Here is a 22608-nt window from a genome sequence, read left to right on the forward strand (position 1 = left end):
TTTTCTCCTGGCATTTCTATTTTGCATCAGTCTATGTCACCACATGCTGATTAGCTTTTAAAATAGGATAATGAACATAGAACTGCCTTTTCTCTGCGGTATTGTTTTTCTATTTAGTCTGTGTAATCCAAGGACAAGTTGACTGAGAGTGATCTTGGAGGGAAAATATAAATATAAATAGCAACTACCAATCAGTGTCAGGCCAATTGACTGCACAGATACAGGTGGAGACTGTTGTATTATTCATTGCATGAGCTTTAACTGAAGCCACAATAGACAGTGAAGTCATATGTTTGTCCTACTCCATTAACAGTCAGCACGCCATTTTAATATAGCCTTATGGGTTTGTAGGTATGTGGACTCCATACCACACAAATGCATTATAAGACAAGACAAACATGGACATGCTAGGGGGAATGTTTTGACGTTGCCAGATTATCCATATCGGAAAGAAGAATTACCTTGTTATATTGCTATGAGATTGAGTGTGTGCATTTATATGAAGCTCATTTATATGTTGCTAACAATTATGTAGCAAGTCATTAATAGTTCAGCACCCCAATATTACATCTAGTGAGAAGTGTTTGCCTGACTCTGTGGATCTACCGTTGACTGCAAGCTGTTGTTATGTTATTGTGATATGTTATGATTGGGTGAAGCAGCCATGAATAGTGGAGGGGGGAGTTCACTGGGGTGGTGCCTCCCTGAGGGCTGCAGCAGGGCCGTGGCAGGATGTGACCCGTGCCAGGGGCCCTAAGCGATGTGCGGCTACCGCATCTACAGGAGCTGGGCTGACGGTCGCCCTCATTCCACAGAGGGTTTTCGCTCCACCTTGTACTTGATTGATGAATTAAGGTCAATAATTAGTAAGGAACTCCCCTCACCTGGTTGTCTAGGTCTTTATTGAAAGGAAAAACCAAAAACCCATAGACACTTGTGCATCGAATTTGGGTTAGACGTTGTTGACTGTGGAGTGACAGGAAAAGGACTGATTGAGGGAGAAAAGAGAGCGAGGGATGGAGAGATATGAAGAGGGGTGAAGCTAAAATATCCACTCCCAGTAAATGGAGAGCGAGGATTGGAAGTGTTCAGCGATTAACTGAAATTTCGTTTTTTCCCCCGGTTACTAAACAACTAATTGACCGAGGTCAGTTCAATTACTTGAATTCCATTTAGTTCGTTTTTTTGTTATCCCAACGCGCCGTTTCTCTAGAGAGAAATCAAATTATTCACGAGAGAAATCAAGTCAAGAACTATGTGGGACACTTGGTCTTTTAACAAATAGGGCTCTCTGTATACCACCCCTACCTTTTCACAACAACTGATTGGCTCAAACGCATTAAGGAAAGAAATTCCACAAATGAACTTTTAACAAAGCACACTTGTTAATTGAAATGCATTCCAGGTGACTACCTCATTAAGCTGGTTGAGATAACGCAAGACTGTCAAGGCAAAGGGTGCCTACTTTGAAGAATCTCAAATATAGTTTGATTAACACCTTTTTGGATACTACATGTTTTGTCTTCACTATTATTCCACAATGTAGAAAATAAAAACCAGTTACTGTATGTGACCAGCAGACACATATCTGTATTCCCAGTCATGAAATCCATAGATTAGGGCCTAATGCATTTCCTCATATGAACTGTAACTCAGTAAAATCTTTGAAATTGCTGCATTAATATTTAGTTCAGTATAATTGAAGTGTCCTGAATGTCTTTTGCTATTTTACGTCTACCACTGAGTCCAGGTTGCTTCTTTGCTTTAATTTTGTCAGACAGCTCTGCATCATACTTAGGCAGGCCAGCCTAGCTAAATAGGATGACCAAAGACAGTACGGGGAGCACAGAAATAACGTTGTCTGGCTGCTAGATGAGATGACTTTAAGGAATGAAAAATAAAGTCAAATAAACTACTTTATATACATACACAACTGAAATATTTTGTTATTTCCTATTGATGTTGACCCTGATTTCAATGTTTTGGCAATTTAATATTCTTTGGAATTTCCCCTAAAATAATTTGTTGAAACAAAGATGCAGGGAGTCAGGAAGCAGGTGCAGATGAGTTTAATAACGAACATGGAGAATTACTAAACAAGCGCAGCATCTGGACATGAAAACAGAACCAATACTGCCTGATGACGGAGGTTGTGAGGGCTATATGGAGGGAGAGTAATCAGGGTGGTGATGAAGTCCAGTTGTGCTTAACGATGGGGGGCAGGTGTGCACAATGTGGGTTGCCAGGACCGGTGGTTAGTAGACCCGTGACGTTAAGCGCTGGAGGGAGCAGGAGTAAACAAAAAGAAAACGCAGGATTTGGAGAATCTGTCAACAACCAGAATAGTGGTAAAACCCATCAGAAAGGGGGAGATCAGTTACAAAGTTAATGGTCCGAACATGAGTTAACATAGTGGGCAACGTCCTGCACCAAGGTGGGCCACCAGTATTTATCGGAGAGCGATTGGATGGTGCGGGTGCTCCCTGGGTGTCCATCGGCAAGGGATGTGTGTGCCCAGGTCAACAGCCGATCTCTCACCCCGTGGGGACGTAGATGCGCGCTGGAGGGCAGGAGCGGGTTCCCTCTCCAGAGCCTGGCGGCTGTCCACATCCCAAAACATGGGGCCAATGATACAGGAGGACTGCTTGATGGGCTGGAGGACACGCACAGGACCCTCCACTGATGTGGAACCACAGTGTGTGGGAAAGCAGGTCCTCCGGCATCCTGGTCCCCAGGCGGTGATATGCATCTTTGACCAGGAGATGGTGGGGTTATGGAGTTGGAGCCAGGGGAGGCAGAGGATGACTGTGTACGGGTGTGGTGATGATGACGAAGGGAAGGCTTTCCTGGTGCTTGGGTCCCACGGTGAGGGTGAGTGGTGCTGGGACATGAGTAATTGTGCCAGATCCCAATGGTTGCATATCCAGGTCTTGGACAGGGAAAGGAGAGAAGAGCGGGTATGAAGTTGAGTTCAGGGAGGAGGCAAGGGCCTGGTCGATAAAGTTCCCCACGGCACCTGAGTCCACTAGAGCTGTAGAGACAACACTTGAGGGACAGCCAGCGAAATGGCAACCAGAAAGGGTTTGGCGGAAAACGATAATGGGACACTCGCGCCGATCCTGGGAGACGGAAGGTCACGGGGCTGCCCCGCTGCTCTAGTGGACCCCGGCTTAGGAAGCACCGGAAACCACTGAAGCTGGTGCCCCGCCTGGCCGCAATAGAGACAGAACCCCAGCTGTCGCCGCAGAGAAGTGTGGCCCCTACCTCCATGGGTTCAGGCTTTGCCTCAGGACAGTCAATAAAAGGGTGGTGAGTGGCAAGGTGGACACCAATGCTCCCGAAGAAGGTTATCCAGATGGATGGCCATCGCGATGAGAGCGTCCAAGGATATGTTGTCATTCCGACATGCCAACTCCGTCTGGACCTCTTCACGCAGACCACTGTGGAATAGAGTGCGGTGCGCCGGCTCATTCCATCTGCTGGAGGCTGCCACAGTCCGAAAGGTGAGGGTGTACGCCGCAGCGGTCTGGGCACCCTGCTGGAGTTGGAAAAGTCGCTCACCTCCCACTCTGGAGGATGGTCGAAGACCAGCCTGAACCTCTCATAGGAACCCAGCTGCTCCTCTCCAAAACGGTCGTAGCCCACGCCCGTCCGGACAGCAGGGAAATAACCATGGCAACCTCTCGGTGGTGGGGGCTCCGGTCTGATAGGCAAAATAGAGGGAGCACTGGCGTAGGAAGCCACGGCATTTCAATGGAGTGCCATCATCCTTCTCCACAAGGGACAGTCGGGCATCGCTGACCTGGGCGGACGGCTGGGTAGGCTGGGGGACTGGCTCACTGTGACGACCTGTGGTAGAAATATGTAGAACCTCGCTGGTGGTGTCGAGGCAGTGGAGAACGCGGAGGACCTCCTTCATGGTCGTACCCAGTAGAGCCAGCTGGTCGTGGTGAAGTAGATGACCCTGTTCCTCGACCGTCCCAAAGATGGTGTAATCATCTGCTGCTTCCATAATTTCAGAGGCAGTATTCTGTAAGGAAGACACAGGTACAGATGGTGAGTTGAATAAGAACAACAAACATGGTTCATTATAAAACAAGCGCAGCATCTGAACATGAAAACATAACCAATAGTGCCTGAGGTTGGTGAGGGCTATATGAAGGGAGAGTAATCAGGGTGGTAATAAAGTCCAGGTGTGCTTAACGATGGGGAGTAGATGTGCGCAATGATGGTTGCCAGGTGTGCGCAATGTGGGTTGCCAGGACTGGAGGATAGTAGACCGGCGACGTCGAGTGCCGGAGGGAGGGAGCAGGAGTAGGTGTGACAAATGTAATTATTTCATAATGCATTTAATGTTTTTTTTAATGATCGGAACCAAAATCTAAAAACGTGATAATTTTTTTAGAAAAACCAAAACCGAATCGACCTCAACCACTAATCGCCCAGCACTAGTTTCCACAGAGGGTTCTACATGGAACCCAAAAAGGTTCTACCAAGAACTAAAAGGGTTCTACTTGGAACCAAAAAGGGTTATTCAAATGGTTTTCCTATGAGGACTGCCGAATAACCCTTTTAGGTTCTAGATAGCACCTTTTTTATATGAGTGTAGAGAGGGCACAAGACATAGGGCATATACTACACTGCTCAAAAAAATAAAGGGAACACTAAAATAACACATCCTAGATCTGAATGAATGAAATCATCTTATTAAATACTTTTTTCTTTACATAGTTGAATGTGCTGACAACAAAATCACACAAAAATGATCAATGGAAATCAAATTTATCAACCCATGGAGGTCTGGATTTGGAGTCACCCTCAAAATTAAAGTGGAAAACCACACTACAGGCTGATCCAACTTTGAGTTAATGTCCTTAAAACAAGTCAAAATGAGGCTCAGTAGTGTGTGTGGCCTCCACGTGCCTGTATGACCTCCCTACGCCTGGGCATGCTCCTGATGAGGTGGCGGATGGTCTCCTGAGGGATCTCCTCCCAGACCTGGACTAAAGCATCCGCCAACTCCTGGACAGTCTGTGGTGCAACGTGGCGTTGGTGGATGGAGCGAGACATGATGTCCCAGATGTGCTCAATTGGATTCAGGTCTGGGGAACGGGCGGGCCAGTCCATAGCATCAATGCCTGACACACTCCAGCCACATGAGGTCTAGCATTGTCTTGCATTAGGAGGAACCCAGGGCCAACCGCACCAGCATATGGTCTCACAAGGGGTCTGAGGATCTCATCTCGGTACCTAATGGCAGTCAGGCTACCTCTGGCGAGCACATGGAGGGCTGTGCGGCCCCCCAAAGAAATGCCACCCCACACCATGACTGACCCACCGCCAAACCGGTCATGCTGGAGGATGTTGCAGGCAGCAGAACGTTCTCCACGGCGTCTCCAGACTCTGTCACGTCTGTCACATGTGCTCAGTGTGAACCTGCTTTCATCTGTGAAGAGCACAGGGCGCCAGTGGCGAATTTGCCAATCTTGGTGTTCTCTGGCAAATGCCAAACGTCCTGCACGGTGTTGGGCTGTAAGCACAACCCCCACCTGTGGACGTTGGGCCCTCATACCACCCTCATGAAGTCTGTTTCTGACCGTTTGAGCAGACACATGCACATTTGTGGCCTGCTGGAGGTCATTTTGCAGGGCTCTGGCAGTGCTCCTCCTGCTCCTCCTTGCACAAAGGCGGAGGTAGCAGTCCTGCTGCTGGGTTGTTGCCCTCCTACGGCCTCCTCCACGTCTCCTGATGTACTGGCCTGTCTCCTGGTAGCGCCTCCATGCTCTGGACACTACGCTGACAGACACAGCAAACCTTCTTGCCACAGCTCGCATTGATGTGCCATCCTGGATGAGCTGCACTACCTGAGCCACTTGTGTGGGTTGTAGACTCCATCTCATGCTACCACTAGAGTGAAAGCACCGCCAGCATTCAAAAGTGACCAAAACATCAGCCAGGAAGCATAGGAACTGAGAAGTGGTCAGTGGTCACCACCTGCAAAACCAGTCCTTTATTGGGGGTGTCTTGCTAATTGCCTATAATCTCCACCTGTTGTCTATTCCATTTGCACAACAGCATGTGAAATGTATTGTCAATCAGTGTTGCTTCCTAAGTGGACAGTTTGATTTCACAGAAGTGTGATTGACTTGGAGTTACATTGTGTTGTTTAAGTGTTCCCTTAATTTTTTTGAGCAGTGTATAAGTCGCTTGGAATGGTGAGAGACAGAAGGGGGAGGGGACGTGGGAGGGAGAGTGGGGGGAAAGAGACTGGGAGAGAGAAGCTGCTGTGTGTGGACTGTAGCTTGCAGCTGTAATTGTGGAAGAGCAAGAGAGCGTGCTCATGTGAGAGTGACTCCGAGACTACTAGAGAGGGAGAGAGAGGGATATAGTGAGAGAGAGGGCGCAAAAGAGGTTACAAGAGAGACAGACCGAGAAAGAGAAGGCTGAAGCACAGAGGCAGTTAATTAAGTAAATAAAGAGTGCAAGACAGTATAGTGGCGCAGTGCTTCTCTGTCTGCTGTAGGTGTACGAATTCTGTTGTGTCTATGGCGGCAGTGTGATACCAGGACTATACATTTGCTGTTTCCTCCACTTGTCTCCTTTCAGGATTTACTCATAAAAGGACATTAATGACCATTGGACCATATACTTCTTCACAATATTGCAGGCACTAAAAGTGGACCTTTAACAAGTGCAGTGACAATGCAGGTGAGATTCTCTTGACTCAACTGCATGTTGTACTGAAATTATAGTGTTTGGTTTCCTAGATTTGAGGTACACCTTTTTATTGAAATTAATTACTTGTGATGCATGGCATTTCTATCTGTTTATAATTGGGAAAACTGAATATCTACCAGGTGCTGAGTTATGGATATTTCATGCATGCAAACAATGACGTACTGTGTCTCGCTATCACTCTTCTTTCCCCTCTCTCATACCGTACACACAGATACAGTCACACTCACAATATGTGTTGCTTGTGCTCAGTAAATCCTGTGCTGCTGGCTCTCCCTAGAGCTGTGGATGGAGTGATGTGCTCTGGGTTGGGGGCCTGTTCATTAGATGAGTGTGATTGAGACTACAGTATATTGACAGGGAGTAGAGCAATGAGACTACTTTTTTAACAAACACAACAAAGATCAGCAGAGCAAGCGAGGGGTGGATTGATGGAATAGCTGTAGATCAACGGATAGCTAGACAGATTAAGGAATAAAGCGCTCTTCACAGTGCTCTTCACAGTGCGCTTCACAGTGCCCTTCACAGTGCTCTTCACAGTGCTCTTCACAGTGCTCTTCACAGTGCTCTTCACAGTGCTCTTCACAGTGCTCTTCACACATCCTGCAACAGCAAAATAAAATGGATTGATTGAGAAAGTAAGAGGTAGATGAGAGAAGGTGTGAAAATGGAAAGGTGGGAAGAGAGATGCAGTATGAGGAGAAGTCAGAGACTGAGTGGACTGGAGAAGTGAAGAAAGGAGGAGAGGGAGTGTGAGAGAGAGATGAAGGAGTCACTGCTGTGTTCATGTACAGCTAGGCCATGACAGTGAAGACAGCCCTGGCTTGGGGGGACATAGAGTAGAGATGGCCAGCCCATTATTCCAGATGAGCGTTTCCTGCTCCAGGGAGGGAGCCCTGACCTAGCCCCTAATCTAGCAGTCTTCCCCACGCCTCTCACCCAAGGAGACCGCCACAGCTCTCCTCACACAGACAAACATACATCCACTGCATGCATGACAAACACAAACCTCATGAGCCCCGCTACCACTGCTCCCCAAAGGTTCACCACACACTTCTGCCTACCACTTAGACATTTGACTTTGCACAGACGCCTGTGTATCAATTTTAATTTGTATCAAGGGCAAGGCATTTGTTAGTCTATTGCTATACTGCTAATGCACACACACTTGCATCTCCTTTATCATTTGCAATGGTTTGGAGGTTGTGAGATTAATTGTGTGGTAAAACTAAAAGATTGTGTGGATGAAGTCATGTCTTGCTGTGAGGATCAGTTGTGTATTTGTTGTTACAGTGTCCTGTCCCCCACAGCCTCAGGTGTTGTTATGGGCACACAGGGGACATTTCTGCCTGTCATCTCCACTTTAGTTACAACCAAAGACTGTTAACAAGGGTACAGATCTTGTACCTCCCCAAAGCTCAAAAGAAAAGTCTGTAATGTTTTTTTTTCTTTTGTTCAGCATTTTGATTTCTTTGTCGTGCTTAATCCTCATATAATTGAGATGGAATGCTCAGTGTAAGGCTCAGTTTAATTTATAATAATAACTATAATCAGATTTTCTCTATCCCCACCGTTTTTATTTGACCACTCAGGGATTTTACCAGCTATGAATCTCAGTTATGTGCAGTGGTAGAAAAAGTACCCAATTGTCAAACTTGCGTAAAAGTAAAAATATCTTAATAGAAAATGACTCAAGTAAAAGGGAAAGTCACCCAACAAAATACTACTTGAGTAAAAGTCTAAAAGTATTTGGTTTTAAATATCAAAAGTGAATGTAATTGTTAAAATATACTTAAGTATCAGAAGTAAAAGTATAAATCCTTTCACATTCCTTATATTAAGCAAACCAGACGGCACAATTTTTACAATGTATTTTTTTACACATAGCCAGGGGCACACTCCAACACTCGGACATCATTTAAAAACAAAGCATTTGTGTTTGAGTCCGCCAGATCAGAGGCAGTAGAGATGACCAGGCATGTTCTCTTGATAAGTGTGTGAATTTGACAATTTTCCTGTCTTGCTAAGCATTCGGAATGTAACGAGTACTTTTGGGAGTCAGGGAAAATGTATGGAGTAAAAAGTATTTTTTTAGGAATGTAGTGAAGTAAAAGTAGTCAAAAATATCAATAGTAAAGTAAAGTACAGATACCCCCAAAAACGACTTAGGTAGTACTTTAAAGTATTTTTAGTTAAGTACTTTACACCACAGGTTATGTGTCATTATATAAGAGCATTAAATATTGCGAGTTGAGCTACCACCTCCCATTATGACCCGTGGAGTCAATTGCTGCTCTTAGTTGAGTTATTTAGTCATGGTGATTAGTCTATAGGCATGATTCATAATGAACAAAACAATGCAGCCTCTCTGTCCATGTTGGATTCATTAGCTTCATTCAACCTGTTGCACACACACATACGTCTGTGTTCGAAGATTGCATGGTAGAGAAAAAAACCTTTGTATGTGACTTGAAGGTTAAGGGCTCCATTATGTTGTGTGCATTATCTTAAACATGTGAGGCATGTCACTTAGGCCTGTTGTGGCATGTCCTGCTGGGCCATACTGATAGATCCCATGGCACTCATCCTCAACGTTAATAAACTGGATGAAAATTTGCTTGAAGAAGACTGTCAGTCCCTGGAGAACCCTTGATCTTTGTCCCTAACGTAAGATGAAGTGGGAGTGCTGCTGCCTGAGGAGCTGTATATATATGTATACCAAACATTAGGAACACCTTCCTAATATTGAGTTGCACCCCCCCCCACACCCCCTTTTGCCCTCAGAACAGCCCAATGGACTCTACAAGGTGTCGAAAGCGTTCCACAGGGATGCTGGACCATGTTGACTCCAGTGCTTCCCACAGTTGTGTCAAGTTGGCTGAATGTTGTGTATATTGTTTTGTATTGTTAGGTATTACTGTACTGTTGGAGCTAGAAGAATAAGCATTTCCCCGCACCTGTGATAACATCTGCAAAATATGTGTACGCGACCAATAAAATTGTAATTCGCAACATATCATACGGAATGGATGATGGACATCTACAAATGAACACACACCATATGAAACATAACATATCATACTAAATGGAGGGAGACAGATTTATATTGACTATGTTATGTCTATCCTTGAGTCTTGGTTGAAAATAAATAATTAGCTATATTGTATGCAAAAAAAAATGGGAAATTATTTTATACTAATACAATTGCTCAGAGAAAGATATTTTGTTTAATAAGTAATAAAACAAATCTCAAAAAGATAGAAATCAAAATTATTGGCATCCCTGTTTTCAATACAGGTATAACGACTGAGCTTTTTTTCTAAAATGTTGTATGAGATTGGAGAACACATTGGGAGGGATCTTAGACCATTCCTCCATACAAAATCTTTCCAGATCCCTGATATCCTTTGTCTGTGCTTATGGATTGACCTCTTCAATTCAAACCACAGGTTTTCAATGGGGTTCAAGTCTGGACACTGAGATTGCCATTGCAAAATGATGATTTTGTGGTCAGTGAACCATTTTCTTGTAGATTTTGATGTATGCTTGGGGTTATTGTTTTGCTGGAAGATCCACTTGCGGCCAAGTTTCAAAGGCAACCAGGTTTTTGGCTAAAATGTCCTGGTATTTGGTAAGGTTCATTATAACGTTGACCTTAACAAGGGCCCCAGGACCAGTGGAAGCAAAATAGCCCCATAACTTAAAAGATCCACCACCATATTTTACAGTAGGTATGAAGTACTTATGCATATGAAACTTGGCCGCAAGTGGATCTTTCAGCAAGACAATAACCCTAAGCACACATCAAAATCCACAAAGAAATTGTTATATTGATCACAATATCAACATTTTGAAATGGCCGTCACCGGACTTGATCTCTATTCAAAACCTGTGGTTTGAATTGAAGAGGGCAGTCCATAAGAGCAGACAAAGGATATCAAGGATCTGGAAATATTCTGTATGGAGGAATGGTATAAGATCCCTCCCAATGTGTTCTCCAATCATCATAAAACATTTTTGAAAAAGGTTGTGTTGTTATCCTCGCAAGGGGAGGATGCTAGATTATTGAAAACAGGGGTGCCAATAATTTTGCGTAACATTTTTATGCTTGTCTTCGAAACGAATAGTCCAAGAGTACTCAATGTTCAGAACCACATTTTGGTTTCAGCTGACAACTACATACCTTTGCCTTTCAATCTCCTACACAATATCCCCTTGGCTGGTGTGCATGAAGATATCAAGAGAGACAGACATCTAGTAAGAAAAAGGCAATTGGAGGGAACACTGACAGAACAGCGCAACAAAATCATGAATTGTTATACTGACTGCAGTGAGCAGAAAGCAAGAAAACTAAATAAAGAATGTGGAAATGTGTTAAAGAACATTGTGAATCTGAGTGAGTGAAAACAACTCACAATTATCCTGCATTTACAGCACTAATTATCATTGCCCAAAACAAAGGGAATCATTTCAAACATCTCACACATTTTTGCTTATTGTGTCCATAGACTAGAATTCAGATATATTTGGGTTAAACCCTGGGCAACATGGGCCTGGGAGGCTCACAGGGATATTGGTATCCACAGTACTCCACCAATTATACATTTTTCAACTCAATACTTCATGTATCATTTTTTTAAACATAAATGCACTGTAATTTAAAGTAATTGTCCAGTGAAAATCTAACTGTATAAAATTAATGTTCTGGTAACTCCTACCCAAATAAGGTTGACTCTCATCCTATACTCGTATTTGTGGCCAAAGCATAAATTGGAGAAAAAACACTTTAAAAAGCTACCTCAAACTTGTATCTCAAACAGACCGTTTCAAAAATGCTTTTTAAATGTGATTTAAACATAATCGGTTCAAGGGCATACATCTGGTGTATTAGAAGCAATTATTGGTACCATGTTTTTATTTACACAATGATTCATTCACTACAATGGGGGATCCTGTTTTCTGCTAACAATGCCTGCAGTAGCGAGGTCGGCCTTGAACTTCCATGGCTTCAATGAGAGGTGACAGTCTTTTAAAACTGCCAGGTTTTCTCTCTGCCACATGACATGTGTAGAACAACAGGATATTAGATTTATAGCTACAACAACAAAACATTTGTCTGCCATGTGACAAAATGTGTAGAATTGCAGGAAATTAGCTTGAAAACATAATTTTTTTCTCTCCATTGCCAAGAGTTGGACCTTTAATATGTTCCTTCCCAGGGCCTGAGACTTGGTTTGTCCGGCCTTGCACAAGAAGTCATGGTAAAACTCCTTGTATGGTATTTTCTATCTCACTCGAGTTGTGTTCTGATTATGAGGGGGTCACTGATGAATTTGCTATCACAAAAGTGTCCACGGCCCCAAAAAGTTTGAGAACCACTGGGCTAGGGGTTAGGGTTAAGGTTAGGGTTAGGGTTAAGGTTAGGGTTAGGGTTAGGGTTAGGGTTAGGGTTAGGGTTAAGGTTAGGGTTAGGGAAGTAGTTGCAAAGAAGCTAAAAAGTAGTAAGTAGTTGCAAAGTTTTAATAATACATTTTTTAAGTAACCGTCCTTTTTCATTTTCACATGTAGCAAGCAAAGTGTTTGTGTTGTCCAATCAACATGGGTAGTAGCTGAGTCAGACAGCAAACATAGTTTTCATGCATCTAATTAGCCCATTTCTCAGCGACGCCGGTGGCAACCTGCCTCGGCTATCAAGATCAAAAAAGTTAGGTGATACAGGTCGGACTCGGATGGAGAGTGAGTGAGTTGTTCAAGATGGATAAACAAAAGGCAAGACAAAGTGGTGCACAAAAACTCCACCAAAAAGCTTTATCTGATCAAGCTCGTGCCAAATTACAGAAGATAACCACATCAGCAAAGCAAAGCTACCACCTCGTCCTCGTCTGACAAAACACCATCGCAGGTGGAAGCTAGTATGCCTAGTTATGCAGTAGCTAGCACTAGAGACCCCACTGCCTGGGCCAGGCAATGACCGTGAGCTTGCTTCTCCTCTTCTTCCTCCCCTTGAATAGTGACAGTTCCTCTCGAGAGTGCCGGCCCTCCTCCTCTCCCAGAAAACCAAGCTGATGACTGTCAGAGACCCAGCGGCGCTCATGAGAGCAACCCTCCGCCCCGGTAAAAGCCTATTAGTGATGAGACTGATAGCCCCGAGTTCCAATGTGTAATATAAATAGCTACCAGCTAAATACTGTACATAGCTATAGATAGGCTAGTAGGCTAGACTGCATTGTCTGCATAATGAAACAATCCCTAGTAAGCTATTGTTTTGACGGTGGACTGATTGTATTATTTGGCATTAATAGACTGGTTTTATGCAGCACAAACTTTCTGTCCAAGCTGTGAGAGAGTGCAAGGACGGCTAAGATAGGCTATAGGACAGTTGTATATTCTAAAAAATCTATTGGGTACTGATTTAGTATGCTGTTGCATCAAAAATGAATCTTACAATCTGAAATGTTGAATTTCCCACTTTAATTACTGAACAAGTCAATACATTATTGGCGCCAGCCAGCATTCTAAATAGCAGCATTGCGACACCGTAGGCCTATAGCTTCACGAAACATATACGTTAGGCTTAACATGAGAAAATGAGGACCAAATAAAAATAAACATGTATCCATTAAAGCAAAGCTATAGGCTACTACAAGCCCTAACACCATATAATCTGTTAGCCTATCGATTAGGCAGCCGTGTAGATGTCACAATTTCAGAACCATGAACAGTAATTGGTAGTCTATACTTTGCTGGGGGGTCCAGAGAAACTGCGCTATGCCAGTGAACGTAACATATCATACTGTACTAATTTGAGTGTAACAAATGTACCTTTACTATGTTACGTCTAGTCTTTGAGGCCAGGCTGTTATTTTATACAGTCTTTTTTGCTCATCTTTATAATAATATAATATGCCATTTAGCAGACCCTTTATCAAGGGTGCCAATAATTTTGGACCTGACTGTAAATGACAGTGAAACAAAACAATGGATCTCACAAGTCCCCAAATCAAGCAGTGTGATGTGCATAGAATATGATGTGCCACTCCGTTAGGGGATCTGCAATTACATTGTATAATATCTGGCAACCTTTCCTATTCTTTGTAGAAGACAATTTCACAACTCCATAAACCAACCCAAATTCGAATTTGTATAATTATTTTTATATATTTTTTACTTATTTTTTTTACAATATCTTTGTATTTTTTTTAAAAACTATTTTATTATATTACTCATTGTATATCATGCCTGCTTTAAGTCTGGTTTTGGGGTGGGGCTCTGTTAGAGCATGGGAGGGTTGGGGTGGGTTTGATTTGGTAGGAGATCTGTGTGTTTTGTCCTCTACCTGTTCTGTCTGTGTTATCTGTATAATCATAAAAAATGCCGAATAAAAAAACCTTTGAAAATAATATGATGTGCTTATGACAAATGTACAGTACAGTGCAACACCAAGTTTTGATTGTCATGTACACAAGTACAGTGAAATGCCTTACTTGCTTGCTCTTTCCCAACAATGCATTGATTTAATATCAGAAGTACTATAAAAAATAAACACCATACATATAGCTGTGGGGTACACAGTGTACTTACAATGATTTGGGAAGCATACAGTACATGTAATTTCCTTTGAATACGTCATGATTGCCCATTTTGCAGTATATTCAATACCTCAATAGCAAGCAATTTTCTTTATTGTTGTATAATAATAGAGTTTGTCCGTTGATGGATATTTGTGAGGTGTCATTAGCAGTGCCCATCTGCAGAACATACTGTATAGGTAACTGCCAAAATAAAGGAAACACTAACATAAAGTCTTAATGTCTTAATAGGGCCACCACGAGCCACCAGAACAGCTTCAATGTGCCTTGTTATAGATTCTACAAGTGTCTGTAACTTTATTGGAAGGATGTGACACCAGTCTTCCACAAGAAAGTCCATAATTTGGTGTTTTGTTGATGGTGGGGGAAAACGCTGTCTCAGGCGCTGCTCCAGAATCTCCCATAAGTGTTTAATTTGGTTGACATCTGGTGACTGACACACACACACACCTGTGTGGAAGCACCTGCTTTCAATAAACTTTGTTTCCCTCATTTACTCAAGTGTTTCCTTTATTTTGGCAGTTACCTGTAGGTCATTTTAGGAAACATATAGCTAGATAGCACAGCAGGTGATGTGAGTGTTATCATGCAAATCAACTCTGTATGATGTGTTACATAGCAGTGTTTGTAGTTTTCCTTTGGACAGGTTTGATGGTTTACCTTGGTTATAATGTTCCTGCTTGTCTCTCCAGGAGCATCTCTCAGTCCAGCACATGGGCACCAGGAGCACAAAGTCCTCCTAGTAGTGAGGTTTGTCCTGGGCCTTGTCCGGACTACCATGACTGACCTCCTGGCCAACCTGAGTGTTCCATGGGGCACACAGGCGATTGTGTGTCCCAACCTGACAGCAGCAGCCCTGGTTAGGCCGGGATCAGGCCAGTCTTTGGCCCCCTTCTGCACCTTCTGCTGCTGTGGCCTGCTGAACCGTACCCTGGCCGTTGTGTTCATGGTCAGTCTGGCCTTCGCCATAGTGGTGGGCAACGTGGTCACGCTAACCGTCTTCATGCAGACAAGACAGGTCCGCACACCACAGGGATACCTCAAAGGTAAACAAACAAACTGATTCAGAATGAGCTCATTTACTGTCTAGAAATGCTGTTGATTTGGATAGGGGAGAATGGTAGTCACATGTAAATTGCTTATGTTTACACGTGTGCAATAGATTCACTGACATGGAAGAACAACCTTTGGTGTTCTTGACACTGAAAGGTGAAATACTTATTTATATATTTATATTCCAACAGGTTTCAGGTTAATTCATTAAATGTTCTGTTTCTAGAGTTTGTTTATATTGCTTGCATTTCACTTTTTAGTAATTTAACAAACTCTTATCCAGAGCGACTTACAGGTTAAGTACCTTGCTCAAGGGCACATCGACAGATGTTTAACCTAGTCAGCTCGGGGATTCGAACCAGAGACCTTTCGGTTACTGGCCCAATGCGCTTAACCGCTGGGCTACCTGCCACCCTTTATTGGTTATATTGGCAGGAAGACGATCGGTGCTTGTTGTTTAGCAGAGAACTAAATCAATCTTCAATGCTGTTCAGTCACAATCAAGGATTATTTTGTGCATTGCCTCAAGAACCGCAAAACCATTTCCACGCAGTACTGTAGATTTTTTCCCCATGGAATTGAATGTAAAATCAGCTTTAAGGACACAGGGATTTGTACTGTACGTGGTTGAGTGTGAACTGTGAATATAATTTTGCATGACCTTTCTCTCCTGACAGTCTCTCTGGCCATAGCGGACATGATGGTTGGAGTACTGGTGGTTCCTTTCTCTGTCTACACTGAGATCTCTCTGATGGTGACCAGCTCCCCTCCTGTCTGGTACCAGGGGGCCACTGACCCCTCCATGGGGGGTCTGGTGGGCCCCTGGCAGCCCTGCATGCTGATTGGTCCAGTCTTCGCTGGCTGTACGTTTGTCTCCATCAGTACTATTTTCCTGATGACGGTAGAGCGCTGTGTGGCCATCTTATGGCCCCTCCACAAGGACCACCTGGTGACACGGAGACGCACCCTGTTTCTCATGCTCTTCTCCTGGGCAGGCAGCTTCCTCCTGGCCCTGGCCCCCCTCATCCTCAGCAACAACTTCACACTGGAGTACAGTGAGTGCAGCCGGATGTGTAACTACGTCCCCCTGTGGGATGGAATCACGCTGCCCTCTGACGCCAGCATCCTCCTGCTGTTCCCCGTCTTTGACTTCACGCTTCTGGGCGGCACCCTGTTATTCAACATCCTGTCCTTCACCAGCATCCGCCGCTACACACGCAAACGTAAGCTCATGTCAGAGGGGAATGTGGGGGTCGAGGGAGGGGGAGGCGGCTGCCAACACAGACCCTCCTTCTCTGACATCAAGGCTGCCAAGACGATCAGCATTCTGACGTTTGCCTTCACGGCTTCCTTCACCCCCATCGCTGTGTTTGTGCTGGGCAACGTGGTGGGCTACACCTGGTGCAACTTCTCCTTCGTAGCCTTCTGGATCCTGACTGGGAACAGCTGCTGTAATGTGATAATATACAGCGTGAGAGACCAGCGCTTCAGGAAGGGAGTGACTCTGCTGTTTCAGAGGGAGCACTCACCTTCCCACGGGGAGAAAGGCGGAGCTACACCCCCCCCACACACCTTGTGACTACACTCCCAACCCCACCTCCTTGAAACTATTTTGAAAAGACAACCAGTGCCCTTTTCTTTAACTTTACTATGGAGAGAGGGATCTAATCGGCATTTAACTTCAGGTAAAAAATAAAAAATAAAAAATAAAAAAGACACAATTCTGGAAAAGGAATTGTTTCCATTTTTTTCACTGTGTCTAAATAATGAAACGTAACTGTAGTAAACCTATGCGGTATCTAGTAGTTGCCAGCTATTCCCAGCATCATTTAAATCATATGATTCAAGCCTTCTCATTGGACTAGGTGAGATTTATTTTGGGAATATCTTAATAACATGCACTTTATCATAGAGATGTAAGTAATGTATGGTTTTCATTTGTTTTGCGACATGTTTTGTGACTGTCCAGAAACATGTTAATTTTGCACAACTTTCTCAATAATAGCTTTTATTTTTGCTATAATAACATTATATTCATGAGGATGGCCTAATCAAATGTGAGTGAATGAATTGTAAGAATGTTTTGAATCTAAATGAAGAGAGAAACATGTTGATGTTTTGTATAGTTGTGGGTAACGGAATTGCACTGAGACTCTTTTCACTTAAAATGTATGCCAAACAAAAAAACATTGATTTCGAAGTTTAAGCAACCATACAATGCACAAGGACAAAAAACACATTTACTGGAAGAACTGTGCAGATGCAAATTTGGAAACAGAATTTCAGTAAAATCTCCCTCACTTTTTTATGTGTCCACGTTTTCCAAAAACTCTGTTAAATATCTGTTCCAAATTAAGATTCAACAATGTTTGCAGAACAAATTGAATGTCAGCTATGATATGACACATTGACTTCGAAAAAATCTATTTTGGTTATTGAACTACAGTAAGTGAAGTGGATTTATACCTGGTAACGGAATTGCGGTAACAGAATTTCATCATGGGTCCCTGATCTGTACTACACAGAAATGCATAATTATGGATATGAATATGAATGTCATTCTCCTCATGGTGGTGTATTCTAAATAGGTACACAAAGGTATAAATATGCAATATCCTCTTTTGCATATTTGGGAATTATTCTACACACTGGCTATTATTTTAATGAGCTCTGCCCCCAAACAAGACCAAATTTGGTTGGTCTGGACCAGACCAAATCTGAACCAATCATAGATGCCTTTGTTTCACAAGTTTAGACATCAAAGTACAGCACAGTAGAGTACAGAACAATAGAGTTCAGTAGAGTAGAAATCAGTACAGTAGTGGTCTGTACAGTACAGTACAATATAGTGTACTCAACTTTAGTGTGCTCTACTCTGTACTGTACTAAACTCTACTCTACTGTGCAGTACTGTACTGAACTATACTCTACTTTTCTTTACTGTACGGAACTGTGCTGTCCAAACTTGTGAACCCAACTGTGGTTTGTGACTACTATTTCAAGGCACAAGGTAATGTTTCTTAAACTTACAGAAGGCAGAAACATTTCTCCAAAACGAAATTTAAGTATTGATATTAGTTGGCAGGGGTCTTTACTTCAACATTATTGTGTTTTGATGTATTTCTAATACCTTTTAAGACTTTTTCTGGTAGATGTTTTCTAAGCCTCCTTTTCCAGAAAATCAAAGCACTTGCTTATTCCTCATTTCTAGGATGGAAAATGGTTGAAAAAAAAGATAGACTTCACTTTCATTTGACACCCAATTTGACATGCTCCTATGAACTTTACATGTTGGTGTTCATGGGTTCTTTTACATGGAAATTACCTTATTCTTCTCATGGATGCCAGTCTACACAAGGAAAAATGAATGGTACAACAAGCAAAAATGTATACGAAACATAAATGAACAATTTATAAATGCCTTATCTTGTGTTTTGAGTGTGAATGACCCACAAAGATCAAATCATCTCTTTAATCTGTTCTGTTTAGCAGCTGTAAAGTTGATATTTATCCTATTAAAGGTGCTTCATTCATCTCTGAATGTTCTCTGAACATTATACAGTACCAGTCAAAAGTTTGGACACACACTCATTCAAGGGTTTTTCTTAATTTTTATGTAGAATAATAGTGAAGACATCAAACTATGACATAACACATATGGAATCATGTAGTAACCAAAAAAGTGTTAAACAAATCAAAATATATTTGAGATTCTTCAAATAGCCAACCTTTGCCTTTATGACAGCTTTGCACATTCTTGGCATTCTCTCAACCAGCTTCACTTGGAATGCTTTTCCAACAGTCTTGAAGGAGTTCCCACATATGCTGAGCACTTGCTGGTTGCTTTTCCTTCACTCTGCCGTCCAACTCATCCCAAACCATCTCAATTGTGTTGAGGTCGGGGGATTGTGGAGGCCAGGTCATCTGATGCAGCACTCCATCACTCTCCTTCTTGGTAAAATAGCCCTTACACAGCATGGAGGTGTGTTGGGTCATTGTCCTGTTGAAAAACAAATGAGAGTCCCACTAAGCGCAAACCAGATGAGATGGCGTATCACTGCAAATGCTGTGGTAGCCATGCTGGTTAAGTGTGCCTTGAATTCTAAATAAATCACAGACAGTGTCACCAGAAAGCACCCCCACACCATAACACCTCCTGCTTTACGGTGGGAAATACACATGCGGAGATCATCCGTTCACCCACATCGCGTCTCACAAAGACACGGCAGTTGGAACCAAAAATCTCCAATTTGGACTCCAGACCAAAGGACAAATTTCCACAGGTGTCTTCTTCTTATTGGTGTCCTTTAGTAGTGGTTTCTTTGCAGCAATTCGACCATGAAGGCCTGATTCACACAGTTCCCTCTGAACAGTTGATGTTGAGATGTGTCTGTGACTTGAACTCTGTGAAGTATTTATTTGGGCTGCAATGTCTGAGGCTGGTAACTCTAATGAACTTATCCTCTGCAGCAGAGGTAACTCTGGGTCTTCAATTCCTGTTGCGGTCCTCATGAGAGCCAGTTTCATCATAGTGCTTGATGGTTTTTGCGACTGCACTTGAAGAAGCTTTCAAAGTTCTTGAAATGTTCCGTATTTACTGACCTTCATGTCTTAAAGTAATGATGGACTGTCGTTTCTCTTTGCTTATTTGAGCTGTCCTTGCCATAATTTACCAAATAGGGCTATCTTCTGTATACCCCCCCCCCCCCCCCTACCTTGTCACAACACAACTGATTGGCTCAAATGCATTAAGAAGGAAAGAAATTCCTCAAAATAACTTTTAAGAAGGAACAACTGTTAATTGAAATGCATTCCAGGTGACTACCTCATGAAGCTGGTTGAGAGAATGCCAAGAATGTGCAAAGCTGTCATAAAGGCAAAGGTTGGCTATTTGAAGAATCTCAAATATAAAATATTTGGTTTGTTTAACACTTTTTTGGTTACTACATGATTCCATATGTGTTATTTCATAGTTTTGATGTCTTCACTATTATTCTACAATGTAGAAAATAGTAAAAATAAAGAAAAAACCTTGAATGAGTAGGTGTGTCCAAACTTTTGATTGGTAGTGTATGTTAAGTATAAAATAATTATTATTCAGGGAAAAACATGCTTAAGATATTTACAGCACTCATACAATGTTGATCGAATAAATGCTAATCAATGTATTTAAATTCAAATAATATCTAGCTCAAAATTACATGACTTAAAGTAAACCTGCAAATAAACATTTTGTAGCATTTTCAATAAACATCACCCAAAGAAATCAAGATAATTTCCATATGACCTGTACTAAAAAGCTGTTTTGGTACATTTTGTCACAATGACAATGATGATATATCATGAAAAATAAAATATCTGTTTTGAAATATTTTACAAGCTTAGAGACTTTGTACATAAACCAATGTGAACATTGCTGTGTCAATATTTAAACACTGTACAGAACATTATCAGTATTGCATTATTCATTATATGATGATCTCAGATTTTGTAATAAATGCATTTGGAAACACTTCATTTGTGAGTTGAATGGTGTTCACTCATGAGATTAATGTGTTCAGACAGTACCAAATGTCTTTCAGGCCTCTGCTCTAAAATTCACAGTCTCAGCAGTTACACAAGCTACACTAGAACCAACCATTTTGTGGCCCCATCAGGATCAAACTTCCTTCCATTTGAGAAACGTTAGTGGAGAAGGGAACACCCTGCAAGCTGTAGACAACAAGCCACTGGATGCCTCAAGAGTTCTGACAATGTCTACAATGTGATCTCTCACACAAATCCTTATGAGTGATATGTCAAAAAAATATATATATAATAGATTTTTATCTACCATCACTATTTATGTACGACCATGCCATCCCAGAATATGTGTTATTTTACTGAAAACAGATCACCAAATGGTAGACCTAGTATATGTGCATATAATCAGGAAGCTACTCCTTACTCCCATGTGCTGGCGGGGGTTGTTTGGATATCACATTCCCTCCTCAAAATTAGAGAAATCTGGATATGCTGCGAGGAAGCATTAGATGGAAATGGATGGGGAGAGGCTGATGTAATGTTAGAGCAGAGGTCTGGCTGGCAGAGATGTGATAAAAGCATATTCCTCCTGCAGCGCTACCATGACATAAATGATCTGACACATGGCTGGTCATGTGACACAAGGCAAGCCTCAGGAGAACACTGGACTGTCAAGAGAACCGCTTACTGGGAGAGAGAGAGAGATGGGGAGGAGGGAGAAGAGAGAGAGAGAGAAGCATGATTAAAATATGCTGCTGTGTGTTGTTCATTTCACAATCTAAAAGTGGACCTATAATTTGGGCTGTATCATTATGGCACAACTAACAGTCTGACAACAGTGTTTGTATGTCTCTGTTTGCATACTGTATGTACCCAGCGCTTTGACTCCGTGGCCACCAGAATGACAGCACTGTTCATTTCCCCAGGCACTCTGGACATTGACAGCCCATCTGTGGTTCATCTAATTATGTGTTGAGATGAAAACAGGAACTCCTTTTTGTGTTAAGGAAAGCTCTACAGCTACTGGCTAATTGCATCCTTAAACTGCCCCTGCAGACATCTCTGCCACCCAACCAGCTCTAAACCATTTTTTCCCTTTCAGCTGAAAGGTAGTCATTAATGAGAGGGTGTTCTCAGCTCATGGTTAAAGTTCCTACTGCCTAATTGCAAATCTCAAATAGTTGGCACCAAGTATGCTGCCGGATAAAGATGAGAAATCCAATTATGGTAATATTTTTCAGTTGAGGCACTGTCGTGGGGTAACTTGACAGGTTGTATATTTTTCCAGTAACAACGAGCAACTCCATGGTAAACAAGGTGCTACTTTAAATGTTTTTTAACCTGCCAAGTGATTCACAGACAACTTTTAGGCTTAAAAGAAATACACACATGGGAATATTTATATCTTTGGTAGCAAAAGCTATTATGTTTTGGTTCCTTTTGATGTTTTTCATTTTCATGGTATATTGGTGTGCTGGTGAGGGACAGAAACACAGAGTCCTTGTAGACATCTTAGCAACACTGTGTTTGGTGAGGTGGCTACACTTTTATGGAAAAAGAGATGATGTAGCCTGCTTGCTCTCGCTGTGTGACTAGCCAGTCTGAGGTTAGTGAACTTACCCATTCACAACGCTTACATAAATAAAAAATGTTTGACCATCTTGAAATTGTATTAGGCATTGGATATGATTTTAAGCTTGTCTTTTAC

At 42.4% G+C, this 22608-nt stretch overlaps 1 protein-coding gene across 1 annotated transcript; it reads left to right on the top strand.

The window, feature by feature from the left end:
* The first annotated feature begins 6301 nt into the window (after positions 1-6301).
* Positions 6302-20074, top strand: LOC311127938 (trace amine-associated receptor 13c-like). The gene is made up of 3 exons (XM_084159838.1): positions 6302-6708; positions 15017-15370; positions 16055-20074. The coding sequence occupies exons 2-3, from the start codon at positions 15103-15105 to the stop codon at positions 16954-16956; spliced, it is 1170 nt and encodes a 389-aa protein (XP_084015964.1). The 5' UTR covers positions 6302-6708; positions 15017-15102; the 3' UTR covers positions 16957-20074.
* The last annotated feature ends 2534 nt before the right edge of the window (positions 20075-22608 follow it).

This window comes from Coregonus lavaretus (genome assembly GCF_964263955.1).
Source record: "Coregonus lavaretus genome assembly, chromosome: 4".
In the NCBI taxonomy this organism is placed as follows: domain Eukaryota; kingdom Metazoa; phylum Chordata; class Actinopteri; order Salmoniformes; family Salmonidae; genus Coregonus; species Coregonus lavaretus.

What these genes read in the sequence shown, in the direction of transcription:
- LOC311127938 (XM_084159838.1), top strand. Translation starts at nt 15,103, where the DNA reads ATGACTGACCTCCTGGCCAACCTGAGTGTTCCATGGGGCACACAGGCG. An exon ending in ACCACAGGGATACCTCAAAG is followed by an intron (nt 15,371 to 16,054) that starts GTAAACAAACAA and finishes CTCTCCTGACAG; the next exon opens with TCTCTCTGGCCATAGCGGAC.